At 38.0% G+C, this 24,541-nt stretch overlaps 3 protein-coding genes across 4 annotated transcripts; 1 reads left to right on the top strand and 2 right to left on the bottom strand.

The window, feature by feature from the left end:
* Positions 1-1,017: 1,017 nt before the first annotated feature.
* Positions 1,018-7,089, bottom strand: LOC131768424 (angiopoietin-related protein 7). 2 transcript variants are annotated; one of them, XM_059084162.2, is made up of 4 exons: positions 6,949-7,089; positions 6,603-6,827; positions 2,774-3,157; positions 1,018-2,382 (listed from the first exon to the last, which is right to left on the bottom strand). In XM_059084162.2, the coding sequence occupies exons 2-4, from the start codon at positions 6,796-6,798 to the stop codon at positions 2,111-2,113; spliced, it is 852 nt and encodes a 283-aa protein (XP_058940145.2). In that variant the 5' UTR covers positions 6,799-6,827; positions 6,949-7,089; the 3' UTR covers positions 1,018-2,110. The 2 variants fall into 2 exon arrangements, with proteins under 2 accessions (XP_058940145.2, XP_058940144.2); XM_059084161.2 differs by having other exon boundaries at positions 1,020-2,385.
* A 7,538-nt stretch (positions 7,090-14,627) lies between these two features.
* LOC136279966 (ficolin-2-like) lies at positions 14,628-17,102 on the top strand. Its single transcript, XM_066164518.1, has 3 exons — positions 14,628-14,745; positions 14,956-15,342; positions 16,513-17,102. Exons 1-3 carry the CDS (start codon positions 14,658-14,660, stop codon positions 16,752-16,754), a joined length of 717 nt encoding a protein of 238 aa, XP_066020615.1. The 5' UTR covers positions 14,628-14,657; the 3' UTR covers positions 16,755-17,102.
* Positions 17,103-18,856: 1,754 nt separating this feature from the next.
* LOC131768425 (uncharacterized) lies at positions 18,857-23,588 on the bottom strand. Its single transcript, XM_059084163.2, has 6 exons — positions 23,437-23,588; positions 22,073-22,235; positions 21,622-21,945; positions 20,408-20,866; positions 19,663-19,796; positions 18,857-19,413 (listed from the first exon to the last, which is right to left on the bottom strand). The coding sequence occupies exons 2-6, from the start codon at positions 22,191-22,193 to the stop codon at positions 19,330-19,332; spliced, it is 1,122 nt and encodes a 373-aa protein (XP_058940146.1). The 5' UTR covers positions 22,194-22,235; positions 23,437-23,588; the 3' UTR covers positions 18,857-19,329.
* Between the last annotated feature and the right edge of the window lie 953 nt (positions 23,589-24,541).

Below are 24,541 nucleotides of genomic sequence, written 5' to 3' on the forward strand. Positions count from 1 at the left end.
AAAGATGATAATACGACCACGTGCAAAGCTGTCAATTGTTTCTCGAATGTTGCGCGTGTCAAATATTCAATAGTGACATCTCATTTACATCTACATCTAATTTTATTACGTTGGTAAAATATGTACAGACATCATACCAACCAACTCGCGCGCAAAGTGAGAAGACTACATGAGGGTTTGAAATTATATTAAGATTGATTTTGATCAAGAAATGGGCCAGGAATATTCCACAGTAGTGCAAATAATCGTGAAGGATGATCACGGAAAAGCGATTGCGTGACGCTCGGTAAGTTGTAAGATGACATGCTATCACTAAACGAAAAAACTCTTTAGATTCTCAGTCTGTATTTTGTACCCATTCTGCAGTCTGCAGTCTACATTTTGTGCCTAGTCTACATTTTGTATCCGGTTTGCAGTCTGCAGTCTGCAATCTACATTTTGTACCTAGTCTGCATTTTGTATCCGGTCTGCAGTCTGTAGTCTGCATTTTTTACCTACAGGTATCCGTGGCACCAATACAGTTTATTTTTGGTTACAGTTATTCGTACAACACACACAATCTACCACGAAATACCTGTGTGTCAGTTAATTCGCCATTTTCGTTCTTTTCCACGTTGATACTCTTCTTTCCTTTTGTTAACTGAAGATGTAGACATCACTTGCAATGTTTCAAGTAATCCACCCACCCCCAAAAAGTAATTCTTGCTTGCATAGTATGCCTATGTTTATATCTTCGGGTGTCAAACGTTTTAAAAAAATGTTTTGACAGTTCTTCTGTCATCTTCAGTTCTGAATAATAGAGAGAATTATGTAGATCACGCTTCCACAACTTTTCATCTTAAAATCAAAGAAGCTATCCACATTCAAGGGGAGAAACCTACACCTAATCATCAACTTTATAATGTTAATTTAAAACTTTCCTTGTAAATGCATTGGTTATTCTGTTACCAATGTTTGTCTTGTCCAATCAACATTTGAATTCAACGTTGAACTTTGTATCATTCAGAACTGAAGATGACAGAAGAACTGTCGAAAAATGTTTTTAAATAGTGTCGTTCATTTTCTTAAAACTACAACCTTATAGGATAAAGCAGTTAATGTCATCAAAAAGTCGAACAAAACTTTTATCTAACCCACTTCAGTAAGAACGAATGGCTGCTAATGAATCGCGACTTTTCACTCACAAAAACAACGCCGATATGCAGTAGGTAAACGAAAGACTAAAAACAGTTGGCAGTTACAGTTATACGAAAACAATAGATTATTAGAGTTGATATTCTCTTAACGTTAAAAAGAGTTATGATCTTATATCGATTGATAAAGGGCAAGCAAAACAGGTACCAAAAAAAAAACAAACAAACTACGCCATGATTGCTTGTTCCCCTTGCAGAAGGTTTACGCCACCACCTCCCAATATTCCTAGTGATCATGATCATGTGTCTAGAAAGTCTATATTAAAAATAGTAGTCATAGAACTCATCAAGCAATGACAATCTTTTAGGCTTTTGACCGGAAAGTGCGCTCATTTTTTTTTTCCTGAGGAAAAAAGTAGATTAGGGAGTTAAATAGAATTGTTCTGAGCCATTTGAGGTGATACAGTTCACACAAGAACCAAAAACAAAACAACAAAAACAAAATAAAAAAACATCAACAACAATATTCAGAAAATTGGTCAGAAATTCAACTCTCGACGCGGGGTTTTGTGTCTCCGGTTGCTCGGAAGGGTAGAGCACTCTTTACCGATATAATATATCCCAGTCAACATTAACGGGGTCGTTTCTAACGTTAATACCAAGGTATTAGCGATATTAACATCTAATTATTTAGATTTCGTGAAAAAAGGAGAATATCAACAACGAATCGCCTTAGATACATGCTAGTAGCTTATAATGATAAAGCTTGGTATGAAGGAAAAGCGACTGACAAAACTGGTTCACTTAAAGAGTTGCCTTGTGAATATGCCATTAATAAAACAAGGCTTCGCTGCCTCTTATGGTCTTATACAGCTCACCAGCTAGTCTCCTTTATTTCTTTTCTCTGCCTTCCAACCCCATCAAACTTCCTAGCAAAATATATTCGTGGCTAAAATAATTCGTGAAGAAAAAAAAATCTACGAATAGTCAACTGGTCTGATTTTCATTTCTGATGTTTGGGGAGTGGTGAGTTCTGGCTCGTCAGGAACTAAGAATCCCCAATGAAACTTTCCCCTTCCGTCCCCTCGATAAACACCGTTGAGATTTGAGGCAAAAGAACAGCTCTTTTTACTCATGTACCACCATCCTCCTCCAATATTAATGTGATCAGAAGAAGCGCAATCATTCTTGTCCCATGTGTTAAAAGACAGGCCCATATGAGGGTGGAGAGAATCGTTAACTGTCGAACCTTCTAAAATGAATATGTAAAATTTGAATAAATGAAAAATAAACAAATAGTTTCCCTTTTATATATTGTGAACAAGTGTAAGAATCAGACAAAGAAATCATCTTAAACAACTGAGGGTGAGAGAACAAAGAAAACTTAGAGTTCCCGGGAGTCCATGATGGGCGCCTGGAGTTCCGCGATGATATTGAATTTCAGCTATCACTTGAAAGGAGGGTGTGACGTACTTACGAGTAAAGAAAGGTTCTTCACAGGTAAGCTGTAATTAAAGAAATTGCTGTAAACAGGCCTGAAAACTGAAGTCAGGCTTTGACGCGATTGGAACCGTTCCTTCTAGACACTTCAACGATTCCTCTACTTGAACGAATAATAAACAAAGAGACTATTGACTTACCCGATAGATTTCCAAGGCTCAACCTGTACTTATCTTTTTCTTCTCCTAATCCAAACCACTCGTATTCAGCGTGCACCGCTTTATTAGGGGCTACTCCAAGATCCACTCGGAGTCTATTTTTTGTTTCATTTCTTGTCAGGCGACGGATCTTGTCAAATCCGAGCCAAAACTCTCCTTTGAGGTAATTGCCAAAGCCATATTTGTATTCATCCCAGGTGCGGTTGAAATCGACAGAGCCATCAAGTCTTCTTTGAAATACAGTCCAACCCCCATCACTTGTTGTCTGGTCACAGTATACATCAAAGGCACCAGAACCATCAGGGTCGATTGTATAGACACCGCTGACTCTCATAGCGGATTTGTACAGCTCAGCACAGTTCTTGGCTAAAGAAGAAAAACAGAGTTTCATGAGCTGAATTGCATTCAGATCTGCAGTGTGCAGTAGTCTAGGAGGCGTCTCTTATCTCTGATATCATCGCAAACTAACTGGGAAACAGAATTAAAAAGGTTAGAGAAGAAGAAACGAACTGACAACACCTTTCAACCTGTGTTTTTTTGTCCTCTTTGTGTGTCTCCTCTAAATCGCAATCACACTGGCTCAGCATTTATTTTCTTACCATGAATAAGTTTTGGAAGACCTTTCTTTATATTGAATCCGAGCAGAATTGGCGCCCTTCAAGAAATTTGACGTCACATTATATAATACATCACATTGTCCTATTCACATAAACTGCGGTGTTATACAAGGATTTCCGGCCCTGAGAAAAGCCTTAACAACACACGTGAAAAAATATCGTATTTTTTCACCTGTGTTGATATAGTCAATAAGCTGCTGACAGGTTACTCGCCTTTGGCGCCACTCGGTCAGGTTGATGAATGAAACGCAAACCCTCTCGATTCTCATTACAAATAGTTTGTCGGATGTTTGTCGAATTATGGCTGCTAAAACACTAAAAAAATTGTATCGCTCATCGACAGTGAGGTTGAAAGTTTTCTAGAAGAGGAAGAAAACCAATATACAAAAAGGAAAACCGAAAGTTACGAATTTAGTGGCTTTGGTGTCGCCATTTCCCTCGGCTGGGAATGACTGAAATCAACAGTGGGAAGATTTGCCACTGGCCGATTTTGGCAGTTTACCCGAAAGACTTCTTCTGTCGGTAAGGAAAAAGTCAATAAATGAGAAGTTTGTAAATATAAAATTACGACCATTGTTGTTTTTGACATCATCATTCAACGCATTTTTCTTTCTTAAGAGTTAGCGCTAACGCACTCTACGATTGTCGATTCATTTATTTTCATTCATTGATAAAGTCGACTTTTCTTCTCAGAATAGGGCTATTGTGTTTATATGATAAACAATATAATACATGGTTGCTTGTAGATATGGAATTTATCTTCTCGTGTTCTCGATCTATCGAGTTAAACACTTGAAGGGAACTTCCGTATCGACGCGCGCCCATGTATTATTCTATATTTGTCGCGCGATATTTTGATTTTATCACGCGATAAAAAAATATGTGGCATGTCCTCTATGAGCCATCCTAAAATGCCTACATATCTTAAGAACTTTGCGCAAAGAAGGTTACAATGAATCCCGAATTAATCATCTATTCAAAACTCTGGCTGCGCCAAATTTCCTATACGCTTTAGCTGTTTAAGGCGCCTCGGAATCTGACCTCTCTACATATTTATTTAGTAAGTGCTTATGAATTATCCAGGGGCGTCCAGGAGTCTAAATGAAAATACCTCTGAAATATTGATGACATTCCCTTTCATCTAAAAGTTGGAAAGTCACACAAGCCTCCTTCAATTGTTTAATTACTTACTTTTCGAGAGGACATAACATCTAATTAAACCATGGATGGTAAGAAGTTAATTTCTCCGCACGCAGAGCAACGTAATCTTTAAATACGAATTTGACAAAATGTCCAATTTTTCTTATGGAAGTGATTCGAGTTAAATTGAAACTTCCCTTTAACTCATAAGTTCAGGTTTTTTTTTTTCTAATACACGTGTCTGTGGTCCGTTCAGTTAAAAAAATAGGGGATTGATAAAACAGTCGATTTTTTTCTGCGTTGTGTCGAGCGATAATTACACAGGTCGCTGGGAGAAATATATTTTATCACACGTTTTGGTGTATAGTATCACTGAGAATTTTTATGAGTTGTGCCGTATTTTGACAAGCCTGCAGGGCGATTCAAAATACAAAAAATCGAGTCGGGTATCAGGAATTAGATATCAGGAATGTAATGTGTCTAGAAAACTTAGAAAGCTAAAGTCTTCTCCCATCTTTCAGTATCCATTTCCGCTTTCTCGTGTCCCATTGAAGTAGGAAGGTCATCTGTATCTCTGCACGCAAGGCTCCTTCAATAATTTGTTTCTTCTGGGGGATGAAATATTCCTCTATCAGGCGTTTTGGGGTGTAGTATCGCTGAGCATTTTTACGAGTTGTACCGTATTTGACTCGCCCTAAGGGCAAAGAACGAATAGAAATACTCAGCAATACTATACACCAAAACGTTTAATAAGTTGTTTATTATCCAACTGCTTTTATTTTTCTGCTCATTTCTCATACGGCGGAAAAGCAAAGTGGATAGAGAAGCGTAGCGTGCGCTGCCGACTGGTTAAATAAGCTCTTTTATAACATAGCTAGTAAATTTGTCTAATCAAACTTAATTGCGCGAGCGTGCTTCTCATTCCTATTGTGCACGAACATGACGTCAGCAAACAAATCCCTCGAGAAAAAAATTTCCATCGGGTCCAAACTTCCTAAGTGCTTCATATCTCGATGAACGAACGCTGACGTATGAACCAATTGTTAATTAGAGTATAAAATAACAAACTGTCCATATAGCCTAACCGCATAAGATGTTTGTGCTCTATTCGCGCGCTTTTTTTACTCTACTTTGTACAGTTGGATAATAAAAGCCTAATATTCTATGTCCATTTTGCTTTCAAGCTTGTAGGTCTTGTAATTTTCTACACGCAAGCTTAAGTGTCCTTTATTTATTTATTACATTTTTTTCCAGATACAAACAGAATCTGTAGCTCCCATTGCGTGCATGCATTTTGACGTCAACATCTGGGACATCGGCCATGTGCTTTGTCGGAAAAGAACTAGTCGCCGTGTTTGTACTGGCATATTTTGCTACCTAAAATTGTTGAGTTATGGTCAATAATGGTCTTAACTCGGAACAGTCAGTAAGTTCTATCGCATTTCGTACGTATTGTAATTTCGCTCGCTAAAGGTGTTATTTCTGTTCGTAGAAAACCCGCCTTATTGTCTAACTGGATGTTTATTCGGCTTGATTACTAAAACATTTGTGTATTTTCATTGGAATACCTGTAAATAAATGTTTGAGTTTTTGTTTTCGAGTCTTGGAGTTAGGGTTAATATCCCGGTATCACGATGAAGGATGACATTATCGCTGGGAGAACTTGTGTGTGGTAATTGGAGTAAAAAGACAGCTGCATATTTGGTGTATGAAGTGATACAGGTCTGCAAATGTATTACTATTAAAAGTTGGGAAAGCATCAAGTTAAGTCCGGGGTCTTAACAGGTAAATTTATTGGTGACCAAGGGAGGATTTATTGTCCCTTAGTTGAGGATGGAGTGGTACTAAAAGAATTGCTGAAATCTGTCAAATGGGTCATCCTAACTTTGTTCCGAAAAAATCGTAATAAATAATATATTAAAATTTCATGATTATATCTCACACCTAATGATACTGGGACTGACGATTTTACCGGTGAATTCCTCCTCTCGTCACAATCGCAAAAAGCATGAAATCATCACGTGACCATACACAAGGAAAATGATCTAACTTACATATCCTTGCTCTTTTGTTTTCCTTTAGAATTTTAACTTGCAATTGAAGCCGTCCAAGTTGTTTCTGTATTTCTTTCAGGGATCCTCGGGTGTCATTATGGCAAGGGGCTCCACGCGTCGAAGCGAAACGTTTTGTCATTATGAAAAGCGCCACAAGCAGTAAAGTCCAACTTAGGGAAACAGAAGTCATTCTCATGCTTGAAGCTCAATCCAACTCAGTATAAACTGCAATCGGTTATAGTGCAATGTAAATTCAGACAGGAGTAAAATTCAGTAAATGAACCGATAAAAAAAAAAAATCAGGCACCGATCAGATTAAAAAATCTAACCAGGAATTGGTTCTTACTTGCAAGGGATGTGGCCTTCCAAATGTGCTACAGAAATTTCTTGCAGATTCAGCGAGTTCTCGGGCACTGCCTCTAGGTAGATCGAAGGATCTTACACTCTGTCCGAGCAGAGTGCATTCTAACTTTTTATAAGCATGCCCCGTACCTGGTATCAAGAGTACGGACATGACATTCGCAAATGGTCCGGATGCGTTGCAAGCTGTCGTATCAAGTGTAGGTCATCATTTCTCCGCACGCAAGGCTTTTTCAATTGTTTTATATCTGCCGTATTTTCCTTTGGGGTTTGGCGTTGACATATTTCCCTGCACGCAAACAACCTTAAGTTAGTAAATACTAATTTGACAAAATGTCCAATTGTACTTAAATAAGTTGATCGAATTGATTTTGAATTTTCCCTAATGAACTTATGTTTGCCTTTTCGATTAAGAAGTCTTGGTCTCTTAGGTGGAAAACGAGCGGGTTGATTGAAATGGCCAACTCTTGTTCGAGGAGGTCTATCTGCATTGACCCGCGTGACGATCATGTCAGACAGAATAAGTATGTCTGTAGATTTATTTCAGGTGAACTAGCCTGTAGAGTCAATGTTGCTAAGGATCGGAAATTTCTAACAATCTTCTTCTGGATACTGTTGCCCGAATTATAAGCATCTTGCTCATAAGAACTATCAATGTGCATGTGTTAATGGTAAGTTACGCATTCATTGCAAGCGTTTATGTCGGATTAAACTATTTAAAGACAAAAACGAGACTATAACGACAACGAAAGTTTTATGGTTGCTAAAGTTCTTGCATATATATGAGTTAAGTTCCTTCCATAATGCGTCAGATCTAATGATCACGAAATTTTAAGTTAATTTGTCGTGTATACTTCAAGTTGAGGATGTCATCACCTGCTTGATTATACCGATAAGAACACAAGCATCACGTTTCTTCTCCAATGAAAGACGGAGCATCAGTTTCCTCCGCATGCAAAGCTCCCTCAATTTTTGTTAGCATGTTTGTTTTCTTTCGTTTAGTATTGTTTCGTTTTTCTTTTCTTTTTTCATTCATTTTTTTTTTAATTCCTTATCGAGGGAAGTCTGTTATGGATTTAGTATTCCTATTGACTAAAGAGATTATGTGATATTACTTTATTTTTTTTTTTTGTTTCGTTGTTTATCAACGGACATTAGTGAGGTATTTGATATTCCTATCTAAATTAAAGTATACAAGAAAAGCTTGAAGTAAGGGTTGTTTCTTCTCTTTCAGAATCCTCTTTTGCTCTAGCTTATATAGGTATTGAAATGCATATTTTTATGTCCCTTTGCAGTTGGAGGGTCACCAACCTCAATTCACGCAAGGCTCCTTCAATAATGTGATTTTTCATAAGCGGATATGCATTAAGGATGTAGTACTCCTATGAAACATGATCTATCTATCCCCATTTAGCTTCCTAGTTTGAAAGTCACGAAATTTTTCGCACGCAAGGTATTCTAGAGCTTTTGAAATACTAATTGTATCGTTCTTACATTAGTTTAATATATCAAATAGATTAACGGCAGTTACACTCAAGGACTGTCGTTTGGAAAATAAAGACTGCAGCAAATATCGGCTCACATTTAAGACCGCGGAGGAGGTTTTGTGGAAGCCATTTCTTTCCTGGCTGATGAAAACCTCACCGTTTCACTCATCGGCTCTACGTATGTTTATTTTTGTCGGAAGACAGTGCTTCCGGTATTTCATTTAACTCGTTTTGATTGGTTACCTGCCCATTTCCGGAAATGCTGTAACGCGCAACTAAACAGGGGGTCATTTACTTTTCCACAACCTCCTTAGGCTTCTTCTCGTCCTTCCCCCGCCCCTTACCCCCACCGTCCACTCTAACTCCAAATCAAACATGGCCGGTGGGATGAACGATCACGAGCTCATAACGTCAGCTCGCCCTCATAGGACGCCGGCACTGCAGGCTACGGGAACGAAGTCGAAGAACCTTCTAGAATTTGATAACATGTGGCTTTGCAACACAGTTCAGTGATAGTAGCGCCCATTTACTATCTCGAGGGCAAAGGCCCCATTCTTGTCATAGCCTGAATTTTTTAGGCCTTTTTTTTTTCTTTCTCGACTTTCCAATTGCAGATCATCTGCGAGAACAATATATTTACTTGTGCTCCATTCGCAGGACAAAACATCATCCATGTTATACTACATGCCGTTTGGCTAAATTAAACCAGGAAACAGCATAAAGGAAATCGATACAGACATAATTAAAGCAGTATTGCTGTTAATTTGATGATGACGACGATTAATAAAAGAAGCAGATCACCTTATCTAACAAATTTCTCAGGCTCAACTGATACGTAGCCGTCACTAACTCCGTACCAATCATACCCAGCGTGGACAGAATTTTTTAGCAGTCACTCCAAAATCTACTTGAGGTCCGTTTTCTATCTTAATTCGCCTAAGACGGTGTATCTTGTCCAGTCCGAGCCAAAGTTCGCCGCTGAGGAAATTACCGAAGCCATGTTTGTAGTCAGTTCATTCTCACTGTCAACCCAATCAAATTATATTGATAATCATATTATGGCGCATCAATCTGACTGATACTGTCGTTAAACGATTTTATTAACAATAAGTTGTCATCGCCAGAAAAGTGGATCCAAAATGGGTGCCAAATGAGCTATTAATCTTCTGACCGCATCGAGACATGTCTGACCATCAAAACCGGGCAGAGTTCCAAACAAAAAATAAACAAATTTTGCCCCAAAACATTCTAATATTACTCTTTATCGAATGGATATATGTAAGGTTTGTTACGCTTACATATGAGTAGAAAACAGAAAATTTAAGTCGCATCTGCCCAGATCCTTGACTCATTAAAATACAATGCGGCTTCGCAAAAAGGAAACTAAACAAAATTCGCAAAGCTGAACCGAAGTTTGTTTGTTTCATGCCAAGAAAAGCATTGAAAAAACATCGGAAATGTATGATCATAACTAGGCAGCTTGTACATTCGAAGAAAATGTCGCTCCACGGAAAATTTAACAACTCTTATCTAAAAAAATTTTCGCTAATAATAGAATGATCGATACTAAGCCCAAAGACATCTAAGTGACTCGTGTCACATTTTATGTGCGCGTTCTGATTCTACTTTTCTGGCGATGAGTTACGAAATGAGCGATGTTCCTTTCATTGTGTTTCATTGATTTCTGGGGATTTCATTATCGGAGATCTCGCCTTTAACCACAAAGTACACATTTAGTATAATTACGCGAGTGGGTGTGTGTTCTTTCGTCGCAAAGAACATTTACCTGCAACGTACAAATTCTGATGTTAAGTCCAGCTGATGCAATCCGGATTGTGGTTTACGGAGATAAGTTACGGAAACGCCCAGAAAAAGGCACAGCAGCATCCTAATTAAGGGAAGAGAAGGGATAAAACGTACAATTGAGCCGCGAGGTTACATGGAAAGTAAGTAGAAAATTATTTTTTAAACTCAAGCTAAACGTATTACTCTTAATGGTTTTCTTTTATATTCTGTTGCCCGAATCATGCGCATCTAGCTTGACCAAAGACTTTTTGAGCAATGTACATGCCAGCGGTAATTTCCTATTCCGTCTGCAACCTTGTGTACTTATACTTACTTAAACCATGTTAAGACAAAAACGAAACTAAAAAGATTAAGATATTTTTAGGAATTCTAAAGTTCGTGCATATCTAAAGTTTAATTAATAAGATGGGTTCAAATCCCTTACAGGCCTGAATTTTTTCAGGCCATGTTTTCTCGACTGCTTAAGTAGTGTTCAGTACTTCGAAGATCGCTTCCAAGTTCATTTCTAAGACCGCAGTACGCATATATGATTTCATATATTTACAGTCATTTAACAGACGGAGTTTTACTGTAGGACCAGACAGTTTATGAAATGTATATACCCTACGCATATAAAATACTAGACTGTTATATCAAAGGTATTCGATGGATACACTGAAACAACGTTCTCGGAATCAGGAACAAATTACAAACACTAATGAAATATAGAGACGATCAAAACTGTTTATGGTGTGGGTGAGATGGAAACAAAACTTTCTCAGAAGCTGGAAAATAACTTTTTGCTTGCTTCCTTGCTTCGCGATTCCTGCGATATCGGTTTTTCAAGTGAAATTTAACGTGGAATTCACCCGTCAAGCATGGAGTTTTTCTTGCATCACGTAACTGAATAAAAAGAAGAAGAAAATAGTATTAATATTGTTTGTTTTCATCCTGAGCGCGTGCCCCAGAAAGCCATTTCAAAGTCAACTGTCAGAACTGTTATTGCGTTAGCGAATAGGAAGCAAAGTAAGTCGTACACGTTTGAATCTTCGAAAAATTTATTTTTACCTTGTGATTGTTTTGACATTTTTTTTTCAAATTTTTTTTAACAAGCTTCACACTATCTTGAAGATAATAGTAGTATTTCACTGAATTTATAAGCCGTTTATCTTTAACATCTTTTTTCAAATTTCCAAATCCTTTGCTCGAGAAGGAAAATAATTTACTTCTTTTACCTCTTTGGTGGCATATTGAAAGAAATGAAGTGTCCAAGCGAAAGTGCTGAAAGTTGAACATCGCGACTAAAGGTATTTATTTCTTCCTCTGTGTATAGGACAATCGACCCAGGCACTTCTTCCGTTGTCGCTTCTTCGTCTTGTTTAGTTAAACTTTTGCTTGCCATTTTCTGGCCTCGGCGTGTTCACAGGATTTTCTCGCTTTCTCGATGTCGCAGGCGAAAGAGGTTTTTATGCTTCTCCAATGATTTTTAGTTCATATCAAAACAGGGAGGAACCTCTGGCTCACTTTGAAAAACGCTTTTGTTTGTCATTTACTAAAATGTAAATTGCCTGTACCCAGTTTAGACCTCTCAGTTATCGGTGTCTTTATTCATTTTAATAGAGGTTACTGCAATGTGGGAGTAAGGTGAGGTTTTTTTTTTTTGTTTTTTTTTGAGAGAATTTGACTGCGTTTTTACTTACTACGAGCGATCGTAAATATTCCTATACAAGCTCTTATAATTTCGCCACGACTGTTATTTCGCAAGATGATCATCTCAAAGCTGGAGCTTGGGCTGCCTGTGGTCTTATCCTGAAAATTATACAACTGAATGTAATTGATCCATCTCCTGGGAAATGGCTCGTCACTATATACCTCGGCCACACTATACACGTCATGGTAAGAGCTGCCACAATAGCTAGTGTGCAGTTTGGTGGGCTGGACGAGTTATCAGTTTCAGGTATAACTGGAGGAAAGAAAAAGCAAATCAGATGCACGAAACAATTTCTTTTTCAAAAACAAGGCTAAAAGCGCACTTTCGATCGGTCGATACGACGTTGAGTAAAAAAAAAAGGAAAACTCGTCATTCAAACAATACCGGATTTATTCATAAACTGTTGCCAATTAGTCATTGCGCTTTTTTCAAATTATGTACCACTTCCTGTTTTAAAATGTAGTGTGAAATCAATGCTCGTTGTGAGACTTTAAAATAAGCTCGGATATCACGTACAATATGAGTTCATATTAACGTCATCGCTCTTTATTCATACAAGCCGGTCTAGCATGACAAATGGCACAATGAAGTCTTTTCATCGAATTTCATTTAACTCACAGGAGACGATCAGAGGAGAAATTATTTAACTTCGCAACATACGCACCAAGTAAGAGGTCAAAATAATATGTGATTCTCGACTTTCACAACCGTACTCTGCTTCTACTCTACTCTGTACGTACTCTGCTTCTTGCCAATTACAGCGGGGACAGTGGTGATTCGACACTTAAATCTTTAAAAATTCAGACGAAAGTGTCATGAAGGACGTGGGATAGAATAAGAATCTATTTGAAATTACGAGACAGAATCATCACCGAAGTCGATAGACATAAAAGTGAGTGATATGTGTCAGATTCTAAGCTTTACCCTCTTTTACCCTCCGGGTAGGACTAAATTCGTTGTTTAAAGGATACTCCCGATAAATATTTGTAAATGAGGTAACGCAAACTGGCAAACACGGAAAAACTATTGAATTAATGACAACATACTGGTCAATAATATCAAGACGTGCTAGTCTAGAACTTCCTTTAAAGCGGAATGCGGAGCATGTAAGATTAAAAAAGAATTAAAGTCTTTTTAAAATTGCGATGGTCAGAATCATTACCGACAGACCGGTAGATTTCTAACAATGATTGATCTGGGCTAGGTTTAAACCTGGAACCTCTTTGTTCATTACAGCGCTTTTTTTCGTTAAAGCCTTGTAATTAGAATCCCCTATGTAATGGAACACATGGCTATATCCACGTACAAGAACCTTTTCATCATATCATCATTGACAGACACTTTCCTATATTTTTTACCAAAGCTGGAGTCAATAAGACTGTTTTAAAAAAAGCTGAACCGTGTATCTTTAGAGACTGCAATAGACAAAGTTCTCATCGTACGATATCTTCCAAGAACAGATAGTTACAGTTTGGGCGGGGAACTTGCATGAAGCACTTAAACGTTGTAACTACTTTTAGTCGCAAACTGAATGGAGTTCAACGTATCAATTCCACGCCGTTGACACGAAACAGACGTCACGTCGATGTGCGACAAAAACAGATAGAAAAAAAAACACAAAAAAGGAACTCACTCTTGGGATTTCTGAAACATCAGTGAGCTTTACGTGGTATCCTCAACAAAGGCTTTAACGCAAGACAGCTTCTTGATTAATATACTTGCGTAGTGAGAGACCACTGTAAAGCAGGTGCAAAATACAAAGCAACGAAACAACTACAGATAAAAAATTTCCGTTTATGAGTAATTTTTTGAATGACAAACATCGTTCCCGGAAGTCCAAAAGTGCCCTAGCTACGCTAAGGAATAAATTGGGGCATTTTTAAGGTAAAACGTAATGTTTTCGAATCTGATGTCGGTAGCGCTTATTAGTAAGACTCCTAAAGTTCCCATTCGAGGAATGTTGTTTTTAATAATTATCTTTGATAATAAGGAAACCTTTTACGTTATTTTAGAACACGATTATACTTGACCGTTTCCCACGAATATAGACAGGAAAACCTCTTTAGTTATTTTCTTTTTAAACATAAGTTATTTATTGCTGCTTAATTATTTTCACCGTTTTCGTCCCGGAAGTCCAAAGGTACCCTCGAGACGCTAAGGAATAAATTGAAGCATTTTTGTGGTAAAACGTAATGTTTTCGAATCTGATTTCGGTACTACTTACAAATAAGATTTCTGAAGAAGTTTTTGTGTGAAAATTTTATTCTATGAAAAGAAATCGACGCTGTTTGGTAAACGTGCGAATGAACAAAGTTGATGAAATAGTCTTAGGAATTGTTTTCGCTCGTCCTCAAATCTAGAAAAAAGAAAAGGAAACGATTTAGTATGTTGGAAAGAAGTTTAAATATCCGGCAGCAATTGTTCATGAAGGAAACTGGGTGGCTTTTTGTCCTCCTCCACGCTATCCGGATGACGTTTCTGAGTTTCGGTCACTAAAAAAGATCCTTGAAATCGTAATTTAGGTGCTATAAATTGTCCCGGGCGTTATACGAAAATAGTTCGCTTACACTAAACTAAAAAAATTTCCCGTCCAGGAGGACGAAAGCTTTGTATAAAAGCACTCGGCTGCTGCAATTTTTACATCATATCTTCGCGGTGTACATATCGATTCTCTCAGAATATCAAGTGTAAACTGAATCTTATTTTCGCACAATGTTTTACTTTTCACCGAGTTCTCTTTGCAGTGTGCTGCTTATAGCGTGGATTTCTTCAAGTCAGACCTTGGCTCAAAGTTTCAAAGGTAAGTGCCTTACAGCACTTGAAGTTGACAGGATGGTTTATATTTTTGTGTTTAGCGTGTAAGACTCTCTGCAATATTTTATATCACAAACCCCTATATTAAGTTTGTTTTTACGTTTGAAATTCATTTTTCCTTTTTTTTCAGTTATTCAGCCACAAATGTTCTAGAATTGTTTTCTTTTTCGTCTCACCAACACCGTTTGCTCAACAGCTAATTGCGCTGAACTGTACGTGACTGGCCAAAATACCAGCGGTATCTACAAAATTGACCCTGATGGTTTAGGTGCCTTTGATGTGTATTGTAACCAGACAGCGGCTGCTGGAGGATGGACAGTGATCCAGAGAAGACTGGACGGCTCTGTCAATTTTCATCGTAGCTGGTGTGACTACAAGCAAGGTTTCGGTGATTTGAGTGGCGAGTTTTGGCTAGGACTGGACAAAATAAACCGTCTTACTAGGAACACAACGAACCGGCTTCGAGTAGATCTGGAATATAATCTCAATAGCATTATTCATCGTCCTCACGCCGAGTACGACTTGTTTCGCGTTGAATCGGAATTGGAAAATTATGCTTTGATTATTGGAGGGATGCCCGAATGTAAGTTATTCGTTAGTTCATAATTACTATGATTAATAGAAAACGAAATATCTAAAACAATTCATTAGCTTGATGTTTTGCATTGAAAAATATCCTCGACGAATTTTTATCGGAGTGCTACGCCACAGAAATGAGGAAATATTTCAAAGTAGTCTTGCACTTAGGGTTACTGTCAACATAATCTGATCGAAATTTTCAACTCCTTTTTTTTGTTTCTGTTTTTGTTTTGTTTTGTTTTATTTGTTTCTTCGTTTTTTTCAGGTTTTCTCTATTGTTATAGAAAGTATCTAAATTTGATATATTGAACAGTTATTTACAAAATCTTTCGTACGAATTTCAATGACCTTCTTTGTTTTATGATTCCCCATGAGTGTTAGGTTGCTTTTCAACAAATGGCGGGATGACCGCGTTGACATGCGGTTTAATGAAATATAATACAATTGTATTATCGGAATCTGAAAACTCGAGATTTTTTTAAACCGAGTAATCTCTACCTAAACGAATAAACAGGGTTTGTAGTTTTGTCGGATTTTTATTAAAGTTGATCGAATGTTTGTCAGATATTGACACGCAAAAGGGTGTGAGGCTTTACAAAATTCAAAATATTTTTCCTATGGCATCCCAGTGCGTGACGACAACCAAAATATTCTGTTTTGCCATTTAAAAAAAGATTTTCTCGGGAACCGATATGGAAATCAAAAAAGCCTCATACCCTTTTTGACCTATTTTGTTTTGATATCCACGGTGAAGCTGGTAATTCATTCAAGAAAACAACTTCAATTTTGTTTTAAAAGGCTCGCTTACTTCAGGAGACTTAGAAAATATTTTGTTTGCATTTGTCTTTGCGAGACAAATTCATAACGTTTTTATTTGAATTTCCGCTATGACAAGGCGTAAAAACGAAGGAAGAGGTTCAGGGCCGCTGAATGAATAACCACTAATATTGAAATCAACACCAAAAAGAACAACTTGTAATCTTGCGAAATTAACCTCTGGCGACTAAAGATCCACTCTGCATATGGCGGAAACTACTGATAATTTTACTGGCTGTCCGCGTCATACGTTTTAAGGTAGCCCTGTATGACTGCATTAAGAAAGACAGTTTCAGAATAATTACCCTTTGGTCCTATTAATATTGTTGTTTTTCCTCTTTTTCTAACGGAAATGCAGATGATTCTTTAGATAGAAATAACAAGGCTCCATTTTCAACAGTGGATAAAGACGTTTCCAAACAAAATTGCGCTCGTGACTTCGGGGCTTGGTGGTATCCTACAGATAATACCTGCGGTAACTCGAGCCTGAATGGTAGATACAAACAGAAAAACGCTCTAAGGTGGGAAATATGGGAAAGCCATGAACCTGACTTATCCGCAACAAAATCTGAGATGAAAATCAAACCAGTTTGCGTATGAACATAATTTTATTTAACATGTATTATTTGGTAGATAAGGTGACATTGAAATTTAATGACAATGGACGAGCTGATTCTTCTGGGCCCGAGCGTAGCGTTTGAAATTTTATTTATTGTGTTAGGGAACAGGCTAAAACCTTTATATTTTACGATCACTTCGATCGGCGTGTTTGTTATTGCCATTGAGAGGCGAGTCTTTTTCAACATGTTGAAGCTTATCAAGTCGGAAAACCCCGAGATACACTTCTACACTTGTCGAGTCTTCCAATGTAAAGCATCACCATAGACTCGTCTTTGTTATTTCCTTTCTTTTTCATCATTCTGGTATTGTGCTATGAATAAAACGCTAATGAGCACGTTTTACTTACATGCGTGTAATAGGTGAGACCGCACTGGTTAACAAGTTACCAATTAAAGCATTGGTTTCAAAGAGTTTATGAGCATGAGTATTTGAATATCACGTCCTACGGCAAGTTTCAAGTTTCAAGTTTCAAGTTGATCGTTGAATTCGTGACGCTATGTTACGGTGGCCCATAAGTGCACTCCAAATTCCAAACTAAACTCCCAATTCTAAACCTCACAGAGAATTCTTGAACCTCACTCCGAGTTCTTGAACCTCACTCCCAATTCTTGAACCTCACTTCCAATTCTTGAACCTCACTCCGAATTCTTAAACTTCACTCCGAATTCTAAAAACACACTCCGAATTCTAAAAACACACTCCGAATTCTAAAAACACACTCCGAATTCTAAAAACACACTCCGAATTCTAAAAACACACTCCGAATTCTAAAAACACACTCCGAATTCTAAAAACACACTCCGAATTCTAAAAACACACTCCGAATTCTAAAAACACACTCCGAATTCTAAAAACACACTCCGAATTCTAAAAACACACTCCGAATTCTAAAAACACACTCCGAATTCTGAAGTTCAATAATTCGGAGTGAGTTTTTAGAATTCGGAGTGAAGTTTAAGAATTCGGAGTAAGGTTCAAGAATTCAGAGTGAAGTTTAAGAATTCGGTGTGAGGTTAAGAACGGGGAGTGAAGTTTGGAATTCGGAGTGCACTTGTGGGCCACCGTATTCTCTCGCTAAAAAAAAATTCACTTTTATTTTCTTGATAAAAAAAATCAATTTATGTTGCTTGGCTTGCTGATTCGCAAGTTAAACTTCCATATAGGGTCGGGCATGATTTTCGCCATTGTTTCCAGAAGAGGAACCGGAGCGAAGGCTCGAACGATATTTAATGACCGACTTAGCATAGGAATGTTTCAGCATTAAGTCAGCAAGAATAAATACATCATAGGCTCGGCTCATCATCTTCCGTTGCATTGACAAGGACATAGTATCACATAAAATGTTGATAACATGAGGCGCGCGGGGAAGAATTCAAGGAACTCAAACATTTTCCGTAAAATCTTTGGCATCTAGACGCGAGACTGAGAAAAAATGATTAGAAGTAATCCTTACATTACGGGAAAAAAATACGCGAAAATGATTGTAAGGAAAGTAGTCTAAAGTGATTAAGTGTCAAATCCTAACATCATTGACCATTTATCTGTGCTTTAGGGGCTGAAGTCTAGAATGAAATAATTTTGCAGAATACAGGATGATGTCGCCCTTATCATGGTTGTTACTAAAGACTAAACGTTTTCCCCTTTATTTTCTTATTTTAGCTGATAATAATGTGGGATGTCTTTGAGGCAGACCCCGTAGGAATCCGGCTGGGTTTGTTTTTCATGGTAGTCACAAATTGCAAAATGGACCAGTGAGATTTCAAAGGGTGCCGTTGTTTACTTCAAGTCTCGGTAAAATCCACGCTTGACATACGAAGAGATCCTACATTTTTAATAAACCTTTTTTGGGCTTTTGTAGATATAACTCAGTCACTTTTTTGCAAGTTTCGGTCAACTGTGAACATCACTCAGTCAGAGTATGTCATAAATAAACAGTACTGCGTAACTTTCCGTTATTGGAATATCACCTGGTTTGATATGGGGACTTACACGGTCACGAACTGTCATCTGTACGCACATTTTTCATTCAGCCGTAAAAATAATTGGTACATATTTTATATTTGCTAAAATGTGGACACCACTCCAGTAACTAGTTTTATTACATGGCCGGATTAATCTGAGCCCTCTAATTGGTTATCACTCGGTCCGTATTTGCCCTACGGACTGTTTCCAAGGAAACGGTCATAAGCCGTGTATTTTTGGTCATGAAAGTTAACAAACCACTTAAATCCAAAATTCTTTAGTGCGGCCCTCGCGCTCGGTTAGTAAGAAGTTACTCTTCCCTTATTCGGTTGGTAGTAGTCATGGTACATTGCCCGTTGTAAGAAAATAATTAGCTTGGCTTTTCCGTCCGTTGTTTGCTCTTATTTAGTCGGTTGTAATCACAATACTCTGTCCGTTGTTAAATTAATTAGCGTGGTTACTCTGTCCGTTGTTCGCTCTAATTTGATTCTAATCACAACACTCTGTCCGTTGAAACAAATTCTTAGCTTGGTTATTCTGCAGGTTGGTGAAGAAAGAGTGACGGTTGCTCTTATTCGGTCGGTTGTCAGAGTCAAGATACTCTGTAAGATGTAAAGGCAGTAACTCCACGCCTCTCTGGCTTTCGGAGGAGACTCATGGATATCGACTTGCTAATCTGTGAGAGGCAAAAAGTAACGAAAGAAGTAGACAAATAAATAAAACTCAGCGAAACTATCGGTAGAATTTAAAAGAGATACAAAGCATATGATATATAAAGCGAGAAAAATTGTTTTTTGTTATCATGCGTCACCATCTTTCTTAATTTTGTTTCAAGCTAATAGATTTTCACGGGCTCGAGCGTCAAATTTGTTCTTGACGAGCCATCTTCATATACAGTGGAAAGAGCTTTTAAAAATACGGGTACCTTCACAAGACGTCGATCCAATAAAAATGCTCCAATTGCAAATACAAATGCAGATACTACGAAAGCGATCACAGTCAGCTGTAAAATTGGCAAACCAGTCCTTTTGGTCAGCGTACGTGAATCAGATCTAGGATCTGAAAAAGGATAAAAATCTTTGTTCACATAGTTATGTATTCTAAAAAATATTCTTTTGAGGGAGTTTAAAAGTCGCTTCAGGTAAATGAAAATCAAGGAAACGGTTTCTTTTAAAATAACTCTCCTTCCTTCCAAAGTACAGGAAGTTGCCTTTTTTTTTTTAGGACAGGGACCACAGTAAACCACGACGTGAATACTAAGGAGAACGAAGAGGAATAAATCATTTAAGGAGCAAAATTACGATTTTTGTGCGGGTTGAACGTTTCCTTGTAGCTCTTTTTAAATCACCGAGTTGAACGTCTTATCTCGAAATACTGCCCATGCCTGGCTAAAGGACCCTGATGGCGAGTCGTTAGGTTTTTTCAAGGACAAATATACGCGCGTCTATGAAGGAAGTTTACTGAGGCCCTCATACACAATGAAGATGATTAAGCCAGACTCTGGTGGTGCCTAATACTGAAATGAAGCTACTTTGAATCAACAATGGCTGTCACGATTGCATCTATTGTTTCTGTAATTACTCTATTCTTTTTAGTCATGCATGTTTGGTTAAAACTTTTAAGATAGTGACCTCTGTGCCACCTAAAACCTAAATCCATCATTTAATTACCTAAATCATTCACATGTAAGTTGACCTCGATGGATGCCTTTTCTCCAGCTATATTACTTGCAACGCACTGATATTTGCCCCCATCTTCCTTCTTCACTTTTGCTATAAACAGTTGGTGGTGAATGGTTTGGTCTCGTCGAACTCGGGTGATCTTAGCCCTTAACCTGGATTGGACATCATATGAACCGTTGTGCTTCGTCCACCTTATATCGGACTGAGGGTGACCAGGGGGATGACCAGTGGTAATACAATTCAAAGTTAAATCAGAGCCGATAACGATACTTAGGTTCCACCGATCCTTGGCCCTTTGATTGGATTGCCCATAATACGGATCATTGTCCCTCACGCATGAGATGTTTTGCTTGAGACGATCTTTGGTGGTGTAGGTAAAATTTACCGTAAAATCGTCAATAGTGCTTTGGTTCTTTGGATCTCTCACACTTTGAACGGGCTGGGGGTCTGAGGAATAAAAATGATGCAATCAGCATACAGCCTTTGTTGCCACAAAGGCTGTATGTTCAAAAACATCTTTGAAAAAAAAAAAAGAAGCAAGGAAGAAAAGCCTAGACTGGCCTAAGGGAATGAAAAGGCTGGAAAACTGCCTTCGCTATTTGGATTTTTAAGTGCACTTAGCAGGTGACAGATCAGCAGTTGTTTCTTCAATATGCTAAGGAGACTGTGACGTTCACAATTTGTGCATCTCATCATAATTTAATTTGCCTTCAAATCCTTTGCCTTCCCCTTCTTTTAGTTCTGTGACATTGAAGAAAATTTTATGAGGAGGAAAATTATTTCAATACGTAAAATTATCTTTGATCCGCGTGTACCTTTCCTTTACGACCTCTTTTTTACGGGAAAAAAAGATAAAACTTTTAGGATGAATCATTATAATCTTTTGTAAAAAATAAACTATTTCCAAATGTAAATGCCTCTAAATTCTAGATTACACGAGTCGAGACGGGTTACAAGAGACGTTTCGAGTGTCTCACGAAAGTTCACCATTTTGAAAACCGTGAGGGGTTTGAGGAAAGGTTTGCAGACTTTCACGAAACCGTTACATAGCGCTCACGGCCCTCCTTGAAGGAAGGCTCAAACTCCAACAACATAACATGATGGAATGCTAATAGGGTTGTTTTTCTTGTGTCCCTTTTTTCACTGGGCCAGTCATCACTCGAGCGTTCTTTTCTATTTTACATTCCTCTCATGTTGCATACCTCGCGGACGAATTTCGACTGATTTTCTTCTGCAATGTGCACGATAACCATTTCCTGCTTCACACGTGTAGCTACCGAGTTGCTCTTCCGTCAAATTTTTTAACATCAACGTACATATATGTTTTAACTCCATTTGTCTACCCTGTACACATCTGTGTCCAACTGGCTTGTCCTGTGGACCGTACCACTGAATATACTCGGTCCATCTATCGTAATACCCTGCATCAATACTCCTGGGCTGTGCCATACAAGTCAGGTTAACAGCTGTACCTACAGATAGTTCTTGCCTTGGTGGACTTGTGGAAATCTGTACATCAGGTATTACTGGAGGAGGGGGGAAGATAAAACCATTCAGACATCCCATGGCACATAACAAAAATCAGCGGCCATTCTTAACTCAAAAAGATGAAATACTTGTCTTAGCAAAACCAATAATACCTCTGCTACTTACTAGTCAGTTTAGAGTTGCAGTTCATGCCCGTGGCTCCAGGGAGATTTATCAAACCACTCATGACTATGAGGACCACCAGAAAAGCTTCAGAAGTGTCATCTCGCCACGAATTAAGTCCCATTATAACACGCTAACAAGTACCTGCGAGTCTTGCCTAAATGGCCTGAAATGAAGACTTTCTGCTTAATACAGGAAAATGTACTATTCTGACATGATTATGGTGAGCTTACTTGGTTATAGTGAGTTCACTATATTTACTCGGTGCTTCAAGAATGTTATGCCGGAAAATTGCAAAGGTTTTTTTGATGTCTTTTTGGTCTATTTTCAAGTAATGGTTTTTCTGGTCGCTATTGTTGGACTCTTGACAGCAAGTTCCCAAAAGTACAAGCTCAATTCATCGATTGTTTTTGATGCAGACTGTTAATAGTTATCTCTGAGTCAATCTTTAATTACATGTCTTAAGAATTAAGCTTCTAAAATTCATTAATTATTCATAAGGTGATCATCTAACCAAGTCACGCCAATTTCGTCACGTGCATGTGGTTTGAAACCCCGGTGAAGTACTGGAATGACGCGCTATCCATGACTTTCATATAATATCAAACCCTTGTGTTGGATAAAGCATCAAACACTGGTGAACGGATTTCTTAATTTGAATATTAATACTACAAACTTGCCGACAACATGTGAAAAATTTCCTTTCATTCCTGAGGCGCGATCGAGAAGCTATTTCAAAAACTCGTGCATAGGGTTTCATCAGGGTTTCCAAACACTTGAAACAATGAAAGCACGGGGCCTGCGGCCTCGTGCTTTCATCAGTTTTCTCGTAGCGGCAGAGAAGTTCTATATTTTTTGGTGCCTCTCGCCTATTGTGGTTAGTTCAGCTTTGCTCCCCTAAGGCTCACCAGAATTTAATCAAAGACCTAGACAAAATGGGGAGACAAATCTAGCGCTCCTCTTATCTGTACTGCATACATTATGATAAATAGCCAGCTGACTAGGAAGTGATCCTCGATAAAGTTAATAAACTCAATGTTTTCCCGGACAAGTACTGACAGCCTTGTCAGTTTGTAATTAGCTTCGATGCCGATTTTTCTCAGAAATCTCGTTTTTACTTAAGAGAGGGGTATCAGTCGGCTATAAATATACTACATATGCCATTTCGAAAAATTTGGCATGCCTCCATTTTCATAGATTCTATGTTAGGTCTCATACTACAGACTAACAAACAAAATACGAACTTGACATATAACTGACGAGTCACTAATGCAAAAATAGAAACAACTTAGAGCTGGACTAGAGGGATTATTTTTGTCAGCTCTGTAATGTATTGGATTCATGGTTAGTGTGGAGAAGGCACTTACCTTGACTGGCCTTCGAATTCCGGGCATGTAATGTCGAAACAGCTTTGAAATAATGGTTTTATAATCCAACCTGCATAGCATAGCATTTTCGAAACGTAGGAGTGGAACTTTCCAGAACATTTTTGTTATTTTGTCATGTATTCCCGTGATGAAATAAGGACTTTATCAGCACTTACTACACAGATTGTAACCCAATGCTCCTGTCGTGTTTATTACTTACAAATCGTAGGTTTTCTTTCACTCATTTGCACGTCAGACATTCTATGATTTCTATCTATTTTTGGTGAGGGATGACTAGGTTAGATTGGTCACATATTTTTCTCTCATTTGATTATCGTCATTACGTTGGTGTTGGGAAATCTTGAATTTCCAACGACACCCACACTTGTCGAATAAAAGATTGCTAAAACTTACTGAAATGCTCTGAATCGACATCATCTCTATAGTTAAGTATTGACAAACAACGTTTTAAAACGTTTTGGTTATTCCTGCATTTAAAGATTACCCATTTTAAAGATTCCTGCTTTTAAAGATTCCCATTTTAAAGATTCGCGCTTCTAAGGATTCCCCGCTTTTAAAGATTCCCCATTTTAAAGATTCCTCATTGCCCATTGCCCATTGCCTATTCCCCCATTCCCCGTGCCTTGTTTAAAAGATAGCCGAGCTCCCTACTAACGAGAATATAGTTAAGTGCTGATCTAAATCAGGACGACTTTTACTACTTGATCACGTTGGGGCCGTGAAAAAATATATGACGGTTCAGTTCTTTGGAAAAGGACAGCTTATGAGAGACTTGCCCACATGATCGAAAGGCATGCCAAAGACTATTTGTATGATCGCGCTTAACTGGCCCTTATCTTATTTATTGATAGAAATCGACTGGATTTTTTATTGACCCTTAAGAAGACGCTGGGTTCAACCGAAAAGTTATGTGTCAAAATAATCAACCAAACATAACTAACATTTTTGTGCCTTAAGATACGTTCGGGTCGATACTAGAAAGAAATGAAAATATCGACATTACGTGGATCTCTAGCATGGCACAGAACAGATTGAGGACCCCGATATCAAATCATCTTAGAGATTTATAATGATAATTAGTTGT

Source organism: Pocillopora verrucosa, chromosome 1 (genome assembly GCF_036669915.1).
Source record: "Pocillopora verrucosa isolate sample1 chromosome 1, ASM3666991v2, whole genome shotgun sequence".
Taxonomy (NCBI): Eukaryota; Metazoa; Cnidaria; class Anthozoa; order Scleractinia; family Pocilloporidae; genus Pocillopora; species Pocillopora verrucosa.

What these genes read in the sequence shown, in the direction of transcription:
- LOC131768424 (XM_059084161.2), bottom strand. Translation starts at nt 6,798, where the DNA reads ATGAGAATGACTTCTGTTTCCCTAAGTTGGACTTTACTGCTTGTGGCG. An exon ending in AAACAAAAGAGCAAGGATAT is followed by an intron (nt 3,158 to 6,602) that starts GTAAGTTAGATC and finishes TTTCTTCTTTAG; the next exon opens with CCAAGAACTGTGCTGAGCTG. An exon ending in GAGCCTTGGAAATCTATCGG is followed by an intron (nt 2,386 to 2,773) that starts GTAAGTCAATAG and finishes TATTCATTTTAG; the next exon opens with AAGGTTCGACAGTTAACGAT.
- LOC136279966 (XM_066164518.1), top strand. Translation starts at nt 14,658, where the DNA reads ATGTTTTACTTTTCACCGAGTTCTCTTTGCAGTGTGCTGCTTATAGCG. An exon ending in CTTGGCTCAAAGTTTCAAAG is followed by an intron (nt 14,746 to 14,955) that starts GTAAGTGCCTTA and finishes TTTGCTCAACAG; the next exon opens with CTAATTGCGCTGAACTGTAC. An exon ending in TATTGGAGGGATGCCCGAAT is followed by an intron (nt 15,343 to 16,512) that starts GTAAGTTATTCG and finishes ACGGAAATGCAG; the next exon opens with ATGATTCTTTAGATAGAAAT.
- LOC131768425 (XM_059084163.2), bottom strand. Translation starts at nt 22,193, where the DNA reads ATGGGACTTAATTCGTGGCGAGATGACACTTCTGAAGCTTTTCTGGTG. An exon ending in CTTACATGTGAATGATTTAG is followed by an intron (nt 19,797 to 20,407) that starts GTAATTAAATGA and finishes ATCCTTTTTCAG; the next exon opens with ATCCTAGATCTGATTCACGT. An exon ending in TGGATCGACGTCTTGTGAAG is followed by an intron (nt 19,414 to 19,662) that starts GTACCCGTATTT and finishes TGCCTCTCACAG; the next exon opens with ATTAGCAAGTCGATATCCAT.